Raw genomic sequence first — 15,715 nt, 5'->3', positions numbered from 1 at the left:
TCCCGAAAGCTTCCTTCTATTTTTTTTCAAGGCAAAAGACACCATATAGCAGAAGATGGACGTCGGGGGCCTGCTAGGTGGCCCACGAGGCAGGGGGCGCGCCCAGGGGGGTAGGGCGCGCCCTCCACCCTCATGGCTGGCTGGTGGCCCCTCTCTGGTGCTTTCTTCGCCCAATATTTTTAATCTATTTCAAAACTGATTTTCGTGGAGTTTCAGGATTTTTGGAGTTGTGCAGAATAGATCTCTAATATTTGCTATTTTTCTAGTCCAGAATCCCAGCTGTCAGCATTCTCCCTCTTCATGTAAACCTTATAAAATAAGAGAGAAAATGCATAAGTATTGTGACATAACGTGTAATAACAGCCCATAATATAATAAATATTGATACAAAAGCATGATGCAAAATGGACGTATCAATCCCTCGTGTTGTCGCCTTTTTTGCTTTGGAAAAAGCGAAGATGGGCCGAACCAGCAGGGGCACATGCGTCCATTTGCAAAATAACCATTAACGGGCGTCTGCAGCGCCAAATAGAATTCACCTCGATTAGTAGGCCGCAAGGCCGTTGCTAATACTCCGATGGGCCAATTTGTAAAGGAAGATGATTCCCACAGTCTCATCCAATATCCAGCCCACCTATAAAAAAACAATGTCCAGCCCAAACTATCATCGGGCACTCAACTCGGCCCAACAGAATAGAATCTTTGGCATCCGACGTTCTATTGATCCCTCGCGTTGTCGCCTTTTTTGCTTTGGAAAAAGTGGAGATGGGCCGAACCAGCAGGGGTGCATGCGTCCATTTGCAAAATAAACATTAACGGACGCCTGCAGCGCCAAATAGAATTAAGCTCGATTAGTAGGCCGCAAGGCCGTTGCTAATACTCTGATGGGCCAATTTGTAAAGGGAGAGGATTCCCACAGTCTGTCTCATCCGATATCCAGCCCACCCCTAAAAGAAACGGAAATGTTAACGCCCACACGTGTGGGCGTTTGCACATCGCCCACACGCCTCCATCACCACTCATTTTGCCACGTATGAATAGATGACATCAGCAGATTTTTTTTTGGTTTTCGGCTTAAAAATGTTGTATCTTCTAAATAAAAAAACGAACTAAAAATCCGTTTTCACCATTAAATCCGTCTCGACGAGATCTTCAAAACTAGACCCCATGTTGATATGTTTCGACGAATTCTTTTTTTGCCAGAAGTTGCCACGATGTTTACACTGCAATTGCCATAGGGCTTAAACTAAAGTTGCCATGTGGCAATTTTAGTTTGTAGATCATGCCAATTTTAGTATTTTGATGATGGCAACTCCAGTACTTTGACCATGAAAATTATTTTTTGTATGAACCATGGCAATTTTACATGCATGTATCATGGCAATTTTAGTTTATGGTTCATGGCAAGTCTAGTTTCTTAATTCCCCATTTTATAAATGTTAAAATTTACTTTTAAATGTAGAAGAAAATAGCTGAAACATATCATGACAACTTCAGTGTAAACATCATGGCAATTCATATGCAATAGACATGACAACTTTTAATCTAAAAAAAAATTCATCAAAACATATCAACATGAGATCTAGTTTCGAAGATCTCATTGCGAGAGATTTAATGATGAAAACGGATTTTCAATCGGATTTTTCGTTTAAGAGATAAAACATTTAAAAAACTGAAAATCCAAAAAGATTCCTGCATGCATGCGTGCGATGACGTGACAATCTATTTACATTAGAGACATGTGGTGCGTCTTCCTTCCTGCCACACGTGTGATAGTTAGCGCGACCAAAAAGAAAACAATGTCCAGCCCAAACTATCATCGGGCACTCAACTCGGCCCAACAGAACAGAATCTTTGGCATCCGACGTTCTATTGAGGCAGTCATGCTGCCGCTTGCACATCCTTCGTTCAGACCGATACAATTAGCCTGAACCCCAGTTTCCCAACCCCTTCTCTTCGTCCTCCGCCGCCGCCGATCCCGCGGCGCCGCTGCCGACGTCGTCTCCTGCCGAGCCCAATCGCTTTCCAAGACTGGCTCAGCGTCCCAGCGCATAGCCTCCTCGTCCACCCTCCACAGGTAAGCCCTAGAAGTCCATGGGTTTCACCTTTTCTGTATTTGCCACTGCCAGCAACCAAATCGCCTGGTCCATCCCGGTCATGCCCGCGTGCGTGGTTATCTAGGATTGATTGCTGACGTTTTTGCCGCCGCAGATGTAATTTACAGGATTTACTTTCCCTGCAGAAGCCTGTGTGCAGCTGTGCCGGCCGTCTGTGCTTGCTTGCTTCTGCGCGGTGTTTCGGCCGGGTCTTGTGATCCACAGGATCTGAGGCGGTCGCATCCGCAATGTTTCCGAAGAAAGGGCCCAATCCCTACGGCCAGCCGCCGCAGTATGGCGCGCAGCAACCGTACGGCAAAATTGTAAGGCGCTCTGTGAAACTCATCTGATGCTTTGATTGGCAACCCTATCTAATGGTGCAAGGTTCTGATATATGTGCCTAAACACTTGCGCCCTTTTGGTTGGGTTTTCGCAGCCTGGTAGCGGCGGGTATGTGACATCTGCTGCAGCAGCTGGTGGCACAGATGGCCCTCAGTTTGGCGGCAATGCGGCACAGGGTGCTGTGGGGCAGTATGGAGGGCCTTACGCTGCGGTTTATGGCGCGCAGAAGGTTAATTTCTGCTCCTTTTCAATTTGAATTCTGGATGCAATTAATTTTGTTTCCTAATGTTGCTTATTGCTCATTGATGTTACACATGTAACTGAATTGTGTGAGTTGTCGTTTGTCGGTTTGTATTGTACTCATATATACCAAAGGCATCTCTTTGAGTGAAGGCAAATAATCAAGGTTACTAGATATCAATCCAATTGTATCTAAATATTACCCAGTACATGCTTTAGGGAATTATAATAGGTCCACATGGACATCGGTGATAAGCGAATCCTAGGTTTGACCAGTGTTAAAGCTACTGGCCGGCATTATTGGTCTATAAATAAAACAAATGGGTTTATTTGAAGAATAAGCCCGGTTCCTGAACCCGAAAAGGTCCATTTATATCCCTTCCGTACTCTTTGTCTTATGCACAGAAATAATCCATGCATAAATAGAAATAATTTTATGTATTTCAAAGTTTACCTGGTCCCTCAAGTGTCACCCACCAAAAGAATAGTCGGAACTTTGGGCAAAATGTGAAATACATGCCTGCGTTGGAAACAAGGTCTAAATACTCGCTTTCTATTAGAGTTATTAGTTGAGAATTTGCGGTACAATCCAGAAATTTAAAACAGCTCTATGGGATGATCTGAGCAATATAAAGCTTGATCTTGTACTCCCTCTGGTCCCGTAAAAACTTCCCTTTTGAACAAGGATAGAGTCAAACTTTGAAAAATTTGGCTCCTAAAATCTGCCTACATGAGCTATTGATCTTCCTCAGTCTGAAAGATAAATCCCGTCATCACCTTTTATTTAATGGAAGGTGTAGAATTTTATATAAGTTGCAAAGCAACAGCTCTTGCACAGTATCCCCTTGCCACTTTTCCTAACGTTCTAGCAATGAACTTGCATCATTTTACAGCTACATTTTCATGCCTTTTGGGAGAGCACAAGCTTTAGCTGAAGGAGTTAAGGGCCTTAAGCTATCCCAAACTGGTAGCTTGGGTCCCTTGCCACCTTTCCTAACATTCTAGCAATGAACTTGCATCATTTTACAGCTACATTTTCATGCCTTTTGGGAGAACACAAGCTTTAGCTGAAGGAGTTAAGGGCCTTAAGCTATCCCAAACTGGTAACATGGGTCCCCTATGGATCATTGAGCTTCCCAACAATTCCAGTTCTGAAGCTGGGTGAAATCCAAGATCTTGATCTTACAGCTGACTTGGGTTAGTTTGGGTAGAATGACACAAATGTTGCCATTATTTTGCTTAGGTACAGATAGAAGTTATAGCCCCCACAACTGTTTTACCATAGCTTCTTATGATCATGTGATATCTGAAACCACGACGTTATTCTCCATGTGCAACTTCTTTCTCTATCAACCACAGCAATCAATATATATCTATATGAAGACTATAGAGAATCAGAAGTCTACCCTCTTTAAGATCTCTCTCCTCCCCTGTTCCCACTTCTGTTCAGTGTTCACCACATATATCTGGTTATGCATGAGCTTTTCTGGTCTTTTGGGTGGTGAACAGGACTCAGGAGATTGGGGTCTACAACCTTGAAATCATTTATGCTTTTCCTCACCAAGTCAGTCCACGTATAGTAAAGGATGACCAGAATTTAGTTTGCCATTTTTGGAGTTAGGCTTCATCTCAATTAATTACATGTTTTGCATCACAAAGATGTTTGAAGAAGTTTTTCCTTTTCCATCGCATAATTGATGCTTTGATCAAGCTTTTCAAAATATAGGTGAAGTTTTATTCGCCCCCAAACTAGAATTGCACAAGGGAGAAACTACTATTGTTACATGATCTTGTTACATAATATGCCAATTGAAAATTCCGCCTAATATATTTAACAGGTTGGTGGACTTGCTGGCAAAGGTCCAAGTTCTTCTGGTCTTCCCAACCTGCAAGCTCATCAAACATCACTCTCTGAGTCATCAAAGTTCTCATCTGGAGCTGTAGGGTCCAGTCTGGGAAGGCCAAATGATGACTATCTAGCTTCTCGTGCATATGTGCCAAAGCTAGAGCAGTACAGTATGAATTATGAATTGGAGAGAAGGATGTACGGTGAACAGTCAGCTAATATTGGCAGGAGAGATGGCTTCAATGATTTGGATAGAAGATACCCCGATCATATTCCTGGAAGCCATCAGGTTTCTCTTTCTCTCTCTGTACTGCCCATTTGTTTTTATTTTGTTCAGCACCTCTTAGATTTTGACAATGTATAATTATAACTCACTGGCTTTTACATAATCTCAGATTCACGACCGTGTGGATCAGGTAAAATCCCCTACCCCCCCTCCCCCCTCTTTGCAGAAAGCATCGTTCTGTTCTCATTTATCTGCTGTCTTTGATAATTAGTTTATTCCCATTATTAAATGATGTTGAAATTTTAGGTTTCATCGACGCGACATCAGCAACTCCTAAAAACTCCACTGCAGCCTGTCTCTGACATACGGTATGTTAGCTCACAGTAAGGTTATACAGATGATTGTCAGGTTTTTGGTTCACATTATTATAATTTCTGCTATTGTTACTGTTATTAGTATTATCAGTATTATAATTATGTCCTGATTATAACCACTTAAAAAGGTGCCTCAGATAAGTGAAAAGTTGCTTCATCCAGATATCTCTGCCCTATGACTAGGTTTTGGTAAGCTGTAAAAAAATGTTGATTACCTTGGAAAGTAAACCACTAGCGAATTAGTGACCTTTGTGTTTGTCACCACAACAAAACATAGCACATGCACTGAGTAAAAGTATGCATTTCTGGCAGACAAGCCGATTACTTTGCAGGAAGGGCCGGTCCAGTCCATCAAGGTTCCCAGGAAGCTAGCGCATATGGAGGAGTTGAAGCCGATCATCACAGCTTGTTAATTCTTGGATCTGTTCCATATGGCGGCCAACAACAAGCTTCAATCTTGGGGGGGACCCAGAGGACAAACATGGACAGCCTTGTCTATGGACAAGGGTCATCGGGCAGTGGTTACGTGATGGGCCTACCCCCTGGACACGACTATGCTTCAGGGAAGAACTTGCTGCATGCATCTTCAGAGTCTGATTACCGAGATAGCATCTTACCTCGTGTACATCCAAGCATCCCCATGGTTGATGAGCCAACAAGAGACAGGGTTGTTTTTCGCCGTGAACTGGATCTAAGAGATGAGGAGCATAGAAGGGGCCTTTTGTGGGAAAGAGAGAAGGAAAGGGAATGGGAACGCGAACAAGAGCTACGATACCATGAAATGGAAAGAAAACAAGACAGGGAGCGGGAGCACGAACGTCTAAGAGAGCGTGAAAGGGAAAGGGGACTCGAACAAGAAAGAGTACGTCTTCGCGAGCGCCGGGAGAATGGGAGGGAGCGGGATAGGAAGCATGTGGCTATTCCAAGGCGGGAGCACACTCCTCCAAGGACACCTCGTGAAAGGCGGCGTTCTTCTTCTGTTAGATCTGAGAAGCCTTTGCGGCGGCTTTCGCCTCGACGTGATGTCCTGCATAGGTGGACCTCCATGTTTCCTCTGTAGTTTTGTGGATGCAACCCGTTGCTGCTTCGTCTTCGGCCAGCCTTTATAACTAACTCTTTCATTTGTTGTCCTGAAGGCCTCGTTCACCTGTTAAACAACTAAAGAGAGAATATATTTGCAAGGTAAACAGATAGTTGAGTTTGTCACATTGTTGCTGTTCAGATCAAATAATAATGTTAGGGGCTAATCTCTTCAATGTGCTCTCGGTCTTAAAGCCCCTGATTCTTGTCCTTCTGAAGCCAGTTAGTTTTAGCACCTTTGTCCCTGCACACACATGTGGAACTATCTAGTTCTGTTTGTGTCTGCAGTTCCGGTTATTCATCCATCTTCACTGAGCCATGTTTCAGCATTTCTAGTAGCTATTTCTCTTTATCTGGCACCAAGATATCACTTCCCTCCAAGTGATATGAAAAATCATGAGATGTTTCTTATCCAATTGGAAAGCCACCCCCACCTTAATTGGAGATTGTGCTCCAGTGTCCATGATAGTGCAATCATGAACACATTTGCCTCCTTTTCGCCTTTTGCCTCCCCGTTTATGCAGTTGATCATGGCTTTTCTTTTTGTACATTTATGTTATAGTTCTAGTTTGCTTCCTTTTATGAATTTAACAATCAGTTTCTTTTTCGCAGGTCTTTCCATTTCGCTTGGTGGATGCTGAGAGGGACTACTTATCTTTGACAAAGCGATATCCTAGACTAGTGATTTCTCCAGATGTTTCTAAGGTCTGTTGTTGTATGAATAAATTTTCTTTTCAATGGGAAATCATATGATTATTTTTTCCTAATCAGCGATTTGTTTATAGGTTGTCTTGAACTGGCCAAAAGGAAACCTTAATCTTTCAATGCGCACACCAGTCAGGTATGCTTTCTATTTTAGATACACATTATGCTTTGCTTGCCGAAGTGATTTTTCTTCATTTCAATAGCATCATTGTACCACATTGTTGCTATTGCCGTAAAACAGTTTGGAGCATGACATCCATGAAGTGGATGATAAGGCCGACGAAAGAACAGTTTTATCTTCAGAGAAATCGTACAGCACCGGCACTCCAGACACTGTTTGGAATGTAAAGGTTTGTGTCTACAATTTTGTATATTTTATTTTAAAGTATGGACTAGATTGAACTAGAGTAGCTACAAGTAGACGATTACTACATCAATATGTGTAGGAATCATGTGGCACACTGGTTGGAGTTATACTCATGTTTGCAGACTCTGTGTACAATCCCTGGTGGGTGGTGGCATGCAAATCTATGCGGTCCATAAGTTGTGGTACTGCATTGTCTGATGCCATTAAAATTACTTTCCCATTTTTTGCTCAGAATTCTCATTTGATTACTTTATGACATGGTTTGGTTATTATGCATATCTGATATTTATCAAAAAGCACGAGATTCTCGTGCGGGGGCTGGGGTGTCAAGATCTTGGGATGTACTGTTTGTGTATTTTCAAATATCGAAGAATTGCCAAATTGATCTTTGTAACAATTCTTATTCTGATGAGCGTGTGCAGGTTCTCTTGATGAGTGGTATGAGCAACGGTGCCTTCGCTGATATATGTTCATTGAGAAGTGCCGAGGAACGACTAGCGCACTGGAACAATGTCTTGAAATTTGCTGTATTTAAGAAGGATCATGCACTTATTACAATTGGAGGTCCTTGGAGTGCAGCAATAGATGGTGGAGATCCATTGATTGACTCTTCGTGCTTGGTGCGGACTGCTATCAGGTATGTAATCATATAACATACTGATCCATTTGTGAACTGGCAGTTGTGCTAAAATTTACCCTACTTGTACAGATGCACTAAAGAACTGGTTCAGATTGATCTATCTAATTGCACACACTGGAATCATTTCCTCGAGGTACATGTTAATTTATTTTTTAGCACTTATGATGAACTTGCATGTAACATTATGCTTCCACCATATTGAAATTTTGTTAAGATGATGTACTAATTGGATGTTTGCCGCTTAGCAAGGCAATCTTATGCCCATTATGTTCTAGTTCTCAATCACATTGCCAGTTCAGATATAGTCTGCTGTCCAAAGTAGTGTTTGCGAAACTATGATGTTTTTGTCAAGAATTCCTTGGGAGGAAGTCATAAAAAGTAGTAAGCACCTAAATCGAGTTGAAAACAAGTAGAATGTGGGTGGTGGTGGTGGGTATTGCACATCCACAGGCCACAGCTCCCACCAACTGAGACAGGCTCAGTTTAGGGATGTAAATGGCAAATAACCGGCGTCTGCAAGTCCCGTTTAGTTAGTTTTAGCTAGCTCCATAGTTCATTTACCCCGGATTTTTTTTAACTGTTAGATTATTAGTGGGTTTAAATAGGACCCGGTTGACATCTCAGTTCCTTGACCTGCCTGTTCCAGCGTCATGGAAATCATTAATTGTAAATGAAGCCCCTATTTATTTTCCTGGTGAGCTGTCTGTTCCAGCAGCAGCAGCAGCAACAACAACAACAACAACAACAACAACAACAACAACAACAACAAAGCCTTTAGTCCCAAACAATTTGGGGTAGGCTAGAGCCGAAACCGATAAGATCTCGCAACCAACTCATGGTTCTGGCACATGGATAGCAAGCTTCCATGCACCCCTGTCCATGGCTAGTTCGTTGGTGATACTCCAGTCCTCCAGATCTCTTTTTACGGACTCCTCCCATGTGAAGTTCGGTCTACCCCGACCTCTCTTGACATTATCAGCACACTTTAGCCGTCCGCTATGCACCAGAGCTCACTTGTTCGAACACTTGTCACAACATTATCTTTGCACATTTATGAAACACCGTTGCTGAAATTGTTATCGTTTGTCCAAGGCCCACCACATGACATTCCGCCGTATCTTATCGCATGCCTTCTCCAAGTCATGAACACCATATGCAGGCCCTTCTTTTGCTCTCTGTATCTCTCCATAAGTTGTCGTACCAAGATAATGGCTTCCATGGTCGACCTCCCAAGCATGAAACCAAACTGATTATATAAATAAATAGGAATATACTTCTCTGATACATGGAAATTATATAACTTCAAAATTATATAAAATGTTATGATATCACAATGATTACATTATAACTTCGAAATTATATAAATAAATAGGAATATACATGGAAATAGTACCAGACACATTGTTTGATATGATCTCAGTACACTGGAGCATTTAGGCGATAGACATGATATCCACTATTTCAAACATTGTTTTTGGTAAAGTTTGGACCTGGTAGGTTATAATAAAATCTTGAACCATACTTCTCTGATACAAGTACTTTCTGAGGGATTGGTTATGAGCATTTGCTCCCATCACGAAGTACATTCAGTTTTGTTTTAGCATACTTGTCACTGCACATTTATGAAACACCATTGCTGAAATTGTTATTGTTTCTATAACGTTTTTTAACCATTTGCAGGTCCATTACAACAGAATTGGCAAAGATGGACTCTTTAGTCATAAAGAGATTTCCGTACTGTTTGTGCCAAACCTGTCAGAATGCATACCTTCAGTAGAGTTATGGAAGAAAACCTGGATTACATACAGAAATTCAAAAGTAGACAGGGAGAAACTGGCTATAAAGAGTGAAAATGTTAGTTTGTCATACTCCTCCCATTGTTGACAATTGTAGCAAAATAATTTATCTTAGTCTGTGTTTAATACTAATAGCTCTATTTCCCGATTCGTATATTTTAGGCCCCTTGTGATACAAAGGAACAGAAGGAAGGAGCAGATGATGGTCATATGAGGGAGGGGGATATTTGCAAGGATGTTACCAAAATTGAGAAAGTTGATACTAAAATGGATGAGCAGGGCAAAGATGGGGAGGCAAAGTTTGTTGAGAATAAAGGGAAACCACTTGATAATGCTGTGGAACATAATAAGAAGGGTGGGGACATTCAAGGAAATACCTCAGGCGATGCCTCCGTTCACCATGCAGTTGAGGATAAAAAGCCCACACGAAGGAAAGTAATAAAGAAGGTTATCAGAAAAGTTGTTCGTGAAAAGCCAACTGCTGAAACTTCAATTGACAAATCATCTCAGGTGGACAAGGCTGTGGTGGCAGAAACCACAAACAAAACTGTGGAAGAGCAGGTTGAACAAACAACTGAGGATGTTAGTAAAAAAGAGGATGGAACTGGCATTAATCTGCAACCTGAGACCAATAAAACTGGGAAGAAGAAAGTAATTCGAAGGATTATTAAGAGAAAAGTTCCTGCTTCAGGATCCAAGTTGATTGCACCTGCTGTACCTGCAGAAACAAGTAAACAAGGAGGGGAAGTTCAACAAGAAAAGAATGATGAAAGCTTGACTGATGCTGGAAATTCTCAGATTAAGCTGGCAGAACGGTCTAACATTGCTGCTGAAAAGATTTCAAATCCGAAGAAAGAAGAAAAGGCAGATAAGGCACATCTATGTACCGAGGATAAAAAATCAAATGGAGATAAGGTTAGTGAACAGGAAGGTGTGAATGGAGATGTGAATAAAGAGGGGGGGAATGGAACGAAAGATAAGGCAAAGGATGGTAAAGAAAAAAAGATAAATGACCTGAAGAAGGATCCAAAGCAAAAGTCACTTAATAATGACACCAAAGAGAAGAAGAAATCTGACGAACCTCCTAAACATCCAGGATTCATTCTGCAGACAAAAAAGAGTAAAGAGTCTAAAGTATGCGTAATGTGCTCTGTAATTCCTTTTTATTTATAGTGTTGCGTTTTGTAAAAGTTTTTGGAAAGTTACACGAAAATATTTATTGAACCACAATTTTGCAGCTCCGTCCAATATCCCTTTCATTGGATGGCCTACTAGACTATACAACCAATGACACAGAGGAATCTGTTTTTGAGGTATATATTCTATTTTCCATAGTTTTTTTCCCTGATAACAAAATGGACGTGTTTTTTTTAATGTAATTACCACTGTAAATGTGATTCTAATTCTCTCTGAAGAATAAACTTTATTATCTTTTGACATTAATATATGCTCTTGTTTCCCTTTTTTAGCTTTCGCTGTTTGCTGAATCGTTCAGTGAAATGCTTCAATTCAGAATGGGCTGCATTATCCTGTCTTTTCTTGAGGTAAGTTTCTTTAGCTCTGCCGACACCTTTAGCTTAAGCATAATAGCAGCTGGTCTTTGTGTCAAAAACGCTCTTATATTATGGGACGGAGGGAGTACCATTTATGGGACGGAGGGAGTACCATTTATGGGACGGAGGGAGTATCATTTACCCATGTCATCAATTTTGTGACACAGTCAATCCCTTTTTTGTTTGTAATCTAGTGCATATTTTGAATTCCAAAATGAGAAAACTCTGCACTGAGTATGCCATGTATGCTTTCCACTAGTTCACGTCGACAAATTCATGTGGTTATTACTTAGTTTGTCTAGTGCTCTAAAGGTTTTTGCTTTGTCAAACAGCAGTCTCCAGAACACAGCTTTGGCCACTAATTTCTATTTTAATACTAACAAAATCCAGCAACATTAATAATGCTGTAGTTTGCTTTTGGGGGTTAAAGCTATTATAGAACCAGTGAGTGCAAAAGTTATCACACTCAGTCATGTTTCCTGGTCCTTGTCAAAACTTTGGCATTAAGGTTATACCTATATGAGGATGTGGTTCGCTTAGCAGTCGAGATATCATGTCTGTATTGTCCGGTAGGCTGTTAGTTTTCTGCCTGTTCCCAAACAAAATCCTGTTTGGCCTTCTTTTCTGTTCTGGAACATTAGGAGCCTAATCCTGTTTCGTCTTGTCTTCATAATAAAAGGGGTAGCAGTTCTTGTGTTCAGGAGTTCTTTTTACGTGTTAATATCCGCCCACATGGGGCTTGATGTTTACTTGTTTCACAGAAACTACACAAGCACTTCGTTACAAAGAAGAACCGACGTAAGCGAACAAGAGAGGATGATCTAATGAAGGAAGGCACAAAATCATCAGAAAAGAGATCAAAGACAACTGACGATGCTCACATTGAAAGTACCCCTAATAATATCAGTGCTCCAAAAAATGATAAAATAATGGAAGATGATAAGAAAAAGATGAGCATAGATCAGATACCTTTACCAGCTACTCGTGATGAACCTGAAGCAGCAGAGAAGATGGAGGATGAAGATCCTGACTACGAAGAAGATCCCGAGGAAGTAGAAATATATGAAGACGATGAGGACATGGATGGTGATACAGCTGAGCAACAGGTATGTTTTGCACACAATTTTGTGCACACTAGTTATATTTGATTGACAATCAGACATGCCATTTATTTATCTTGTGTTTCTTTTGGAATTCCCTTTCTTCATAGCAATAGAGGTGTTTGTTGCGGGCTGCTAATATTATTGTGGAATTTTTACTTGTGCTTAATTAATTGTTTCCATAATATGGAATCTACATCAGCTTTCCATATCTGAAGTTGATAGTTTTGGATGAGACCAGGTTCTGCTATTATGTTTTGTCAGTTTCATCCAGGACTAATGCAGAAACTTGGTCGTCTCAGTGCTCAAGCTAACCTCTCAAGCTATACTTGTCAGAGCTTACAAAATTTTGTGCAGTGGCCTTTACACCTGACAGGGTCATTGGATGATAGTTCAAATTTCATGTAGAAGAGAGCTGTTTTCTACAGTGGGTTTTGTACACTGGTCCTTGAATGATAGTTCAAATTTCATGTAAAAGAAAGCTGGTTTATAATCTTCTTGAAAGTACACCTATAACATCCTGCTGTTCCCTCATGTTTCACAGTGTAATTGTTTTATCTATGCCAGGAGATTAATTATGTGTATCTGTGTTTGCCTGTGTACGTGCTGCAGGACGGTAATTTGAACAGTAGAGAGGTCAAATTAGAAGAAGTAACAAAAGAAGATAAAGTGAACCAGAAAGCAGGGAAGGAGATCGAATTAGAAAATGTTGCCTGTACAGATGAAAAGCCTGTTTCGAGGAAGGTCAAGCCTACTATAGCAGAGAAAGGAGGTTTGGTAGAAGTTGGCGATAGGGCAGCTGTATCACCGAAAGGAGATTCAGCAAAACATGAAGTAATTGATAAGGACCTGTTGCAGGTAAATTTTCTGTTGCAAGAGACTAAGAGTTGCCATAAAATGATAAGATGTCGCTAATGTGTGCAGTTTCCCCCCTTATCTTGTAGGCTTTTCGCTACTTTGACAAGAGCAGAGTGGGCTATATCAAGGTAACATACTAATAATGCCTTTATTTTGAAACCATGATGTCTTTTTCTTTAAGCAATGACTCTGCTATTACTTGCACTCTATTTTTGTGGCTATTGTTCTTATGTTGCATTATGTGTATTCACAACTGCAGGCAGAAGATCTAAGGTGCATTATTCACAACCTGGGGAAGTTCTTGTCTAATAGGGACGTGAAGGTTAGATATCTGAACCTGTTACTTACCTTCTATGGTCTTTATTTGTTGAAATTATCTTTTGTATCGATTTTTTTTGTATCCTTCTCAATTCTGAATGTTTTAATTATGTATGGTTTGATATCGTATCAATGCATTAGTGTTTCTGGCATTTAGTTTGCATCCAACAGTGACATGTTTTCCCTCGGCAGGACTTGGTGGAGACTGCGCTTGCTGAGAGCAATTCGGCGAGGGATAACCGTGTTATCTATACAAAGCTTGTGAAGATAGTGGACCTCTGATGCGTCCCAGTTTGTAGTTTCCAGGAAATCTGTTTGATGGAAGAAATTTAAAGCGAAGTCGCAACTTATTCATCTAAGATTCTCGTTGAAGCCTTGAAGATGATGCATGAAAAGTTGACATGAGGGGTTCATTTTTAATTTCTTCCAGCATGAATTGTACCTTTCCTTTTTCTTTTTGAACTGATAACTTTTTTTTATGGAATGGCAAATATTAGTCCCAGAGTTATGCATTCTTTTTCCCTTGATATAATATAAAGGCGTGAAAAAGCAACCCTTTATATTTCATTTGAAAGGAGAGTAGCAGTTAGCCTAAAAGGCTTACAACACAAAACAGATCTGTACACATTTGTTTGCCTGATTGCTGCATTGTTTGTGTAACTAAAGGTTTCGTAAGTTGTGTTAGAAACTTAGAATTGATCGTTTTACCAAAAAGTGACATCATCTGCTCGTGACGCTAGAGCCAAAAAGAAGCTGCTGAGAAGTGAGCTACCGATCAGCGACCCTGAATGAGCAGCAGCCAGGCGCCAGCGAGAAACGCGAGCAAGTTGATGCTGCGAGGAGGCGTAGCCCTGCAGGCATGGCCGCGGTAGTCACCGTAGATGTCCGGGTAGTCGCTCATGGGTGGCTCCAAAGCGTTGAAGTCCCCTCTCTTGATGGTGTGGCTGCACCCCCTCCTGAGGGCGTAGCGCGCGCCCTCCACGGAGGCGCCGTTGTGGAAGCTGAAGCCGTCCAGCGCGCTGGCCACGCAGTTGAGCACGTCCTCCGTCTCCACCACGCACGCCCCGCCGCAGTAGTAGTCCACCGCCCCCAGCGGCACGCCCATCACCCCCGACGGGTCCAGCCGGAGCGCGCCCTCGCAGCACCCGTACACCTGCCCACCAGGAGAGGACCAAGGTAACTAAGACCCACCACCAACCGTCGGCTCAAGAATCAAAGGCAGACTTGGTACCTGGCCGTCCTCGAAGCACTGCAGCGACCTCGCGGGCAGAGGCTCTATCGGCGCAACGTCTGTCACGCACGCATGCAGAGAAGAAGAGCCCACGTCAGTCGACGCCGGAAGCGTTAGCCCAGCGTTAGCATTGCTGTGTTTGTGCGTGCACAGTGCACTATACCTTACCTGGGTTGCAGGATGATGCGCACAGGCGCAGGCAAAGGACTGCCAAGCCGCACCAGCCGCGGATGAGTCGAGCGGGGAGGCCCATCGGCGGAGACCCGGCTCTGCGTTAACCGCGGTGGATTACCCCATGGCGAGTGGCTTATAACGGGAGCCAGATGATCGTTCATTGGTACTGTATAATGTAAGTAAAAAGGAGCGGCAAATTCAGAACAACCCGCACCTGCCTGCTCTCTTTCCGCTAGCTAAGCTTCTGGATGATAGCAACAGCGGCAAGGAAAATGCGTTTGGACGGAAGTACAGACCGGCTGTTTGTGCTACCGGCCAACAGCAAACACACAGTGGCTACCTGAAAAATCTGAAAGTTGAGTTAGTTTACAAAAAATTGCTGGAGATGTGGGGTATCGGTCCCCGTACCTCTCGCATGCTAAGCGAGCGCTCTACCATCTGAGCTACATCCCCTTTCAGCCGTCTGCTTTTCTACAAAGAATATTCCAACAAAATCATGAATGGTAACAGCCTGCGATTATTATTGCACTGCTTGTGTATGTTCGCAGCACAAACTGTGTATATGCTCTCTCTCAGCACAAAACAAACCGGCTGTATTTTGTTTGGATCTGCAAAGAAAGGAAAAACAAAAAATTGGAGAAGAGGGGTATCGATCCCCATAGCTCTCCCATGCTAAGCAAGCGCTCTACCATCGGAGCTACATCCCCATGTTGCTTTGTTCACTTACAAAGCCTTAATGACAATGGGAGAACAAGTTCTGTGCTGGGCC

At 42.1% G+C, this 15,715-nt stretch overlaps 2 protein-coding genes across 4 annotated transcripts; one reads left to right on the top strand and one right to left on the bottom strand.

Annotated features, from left to right (window-relative positions):
• The first annotated feature begins 1,846 nt into the window (after positions 1–1,846).
• LOC123092378 (protein SHORT ROOT IN SALT MEDIUM 1) lies at positions 1,847–14,043 on the top strand. Of its 3 annotated transcripts, none has more exons than XM_044514145.1 (22): positions 1,847–2,077; positions 2,243–2,419; positions 2,533–2,667; positions 4,517–4,813; positions 4,920–4,940; positions 5,057–5,118; positions 5,437–6,159; positions 6,261–6,306; positions 6,817–6,909; positions 6,990–7,045; positions 7,151–7,259; positions 7,699–7,913; positions 7,986–8,049; positions 9,597–9,770; positions 9,875–10,846; positions 10,951–11,025; positions 11,182–11,256; positions 12,027–12,371; positions 12,978–13,223; positions 13,310–13,351; positions 13,483–13,545; positions 13,734–14,043. In XM_044514145.1, the coding sequence occupies exons 2-22, from the start codon at positions 2,345–2,347 to the stop codon at positions 13,821–13,823; spliced, it is 3,978 nt and encodes a 1,325-aa protein (XP_044370080.1). In that variant the 5' UTR covers positions 1,847–2,077; positions 2,243–2,344; the 3' UTR covers positions 13,824–14,043. The 3 variants fall into 3 exon arrangements, with proteins under 3 accessions (XP_044370080.1, XP_044370082.1, XP_044370081.1); XM_044514147.1 differs by having other exon boundaries at positions 1,895–2,077; positions 2,246–2,419; XM_044514146.1 differs by having other exon boundaries at positions 1,896–2,077; positions 2,212–2,419.
• Positions 14,044–14,083: 40 nt separating this feature from the next.
• On the bottom strand, positions 14,084–15,099 carry LOC123092379 (uncharacterized). The gene is made up of 3 exons (XM_044514149.1): positions 14,941–15,099; positions 14,773–14,831; positions 14,084–14,694 (listed from the first exon to the last, which is right to left on the bottom strand). The coding sequence occupies exons 1-3, from the start codon at positions 15,023–15,025 to the stop codon at positions 14,317–14,319; spliced, it is 522 nt and encodes a 173-aa protein (XP_044370084.1). The 5' UTR covers positions 15,026–15,099; the 3' UTR covers positions 14,084–14,316.
• Positions 15,100–15,715: the final 616 nt, after the last annotated feature.

This window comes from Triticum aestivum, chromosome 4B, assembly GCF_018294505.1.
Source record: "Triticum aestivum cultivar Chinese Spring chromosome 4B, IWGSC CS RefSeq v2.1, whole genome shotgun sequence".
In the NCBI taxonomy this organism is placed as follows: domain Eukaryota; kingdom Viridiplantae; phylum Streptophyta; class Magnoliopsida; order Poales; family Poaceae; genus Triticum; species Triticum aestivum.
This window is presented reverse-complemented; position numbering and strand designations above follow the sequence as displayed.

What these genes read in the sequence shown, in the direction of transcription:
- LOC123092378 (XM_044514145.1), top strand. Translation starts at nt 2,345, where the DNA reads ATGTTTCCGAAGAAAGGGCCCAATCCCTACGGCCAGCCGCCGCAGTAT. An exon ending in AGCAACCGTACGGCAAAATT is followed by an intron (nt 2,420 to 2,532) that starts GTAAGGCGCTCT and finishes GGGTTTTCGCAG; the next exon opens with CCTGGTAGCGGCGGGTATGT. An exon ending in AAAAGAGTAAAGAGTCTAAA is followed by an intron (nt 10,847 to 10,950) that starts GTATGCGTAATG and finishes ACAATTTTGCAG; the next exon opens with CTCCGTCCAATATCCCTTTC.
- LOC123092379 (XM_044514149.1), bottom strand. Translation starts at nt 15,025, where the DNA reads ATGGGCCTCCCCGCTCGACTCATCCGCGGCTGGTGCGGCTTGGCAGTC. An exon ending in CGCATCATCCTGCAACCCAG is followed by an intron (nt 14,832 to 14,940) that starts GTAAGGTATAGT and finishes CGTGCGTGACAG; the next exon opens with ACGTTGCGCCGATAGAGCCT. An exon ending in AGTGCTTCGAGGACGGCCAG is followed by an intron (nt 14,695 to 14,772) that starts GTACCAAGTCTG and finishes CCTGGTGGGCAG; the next exon opens with GTGTACGGGTGCTGCGAGGG.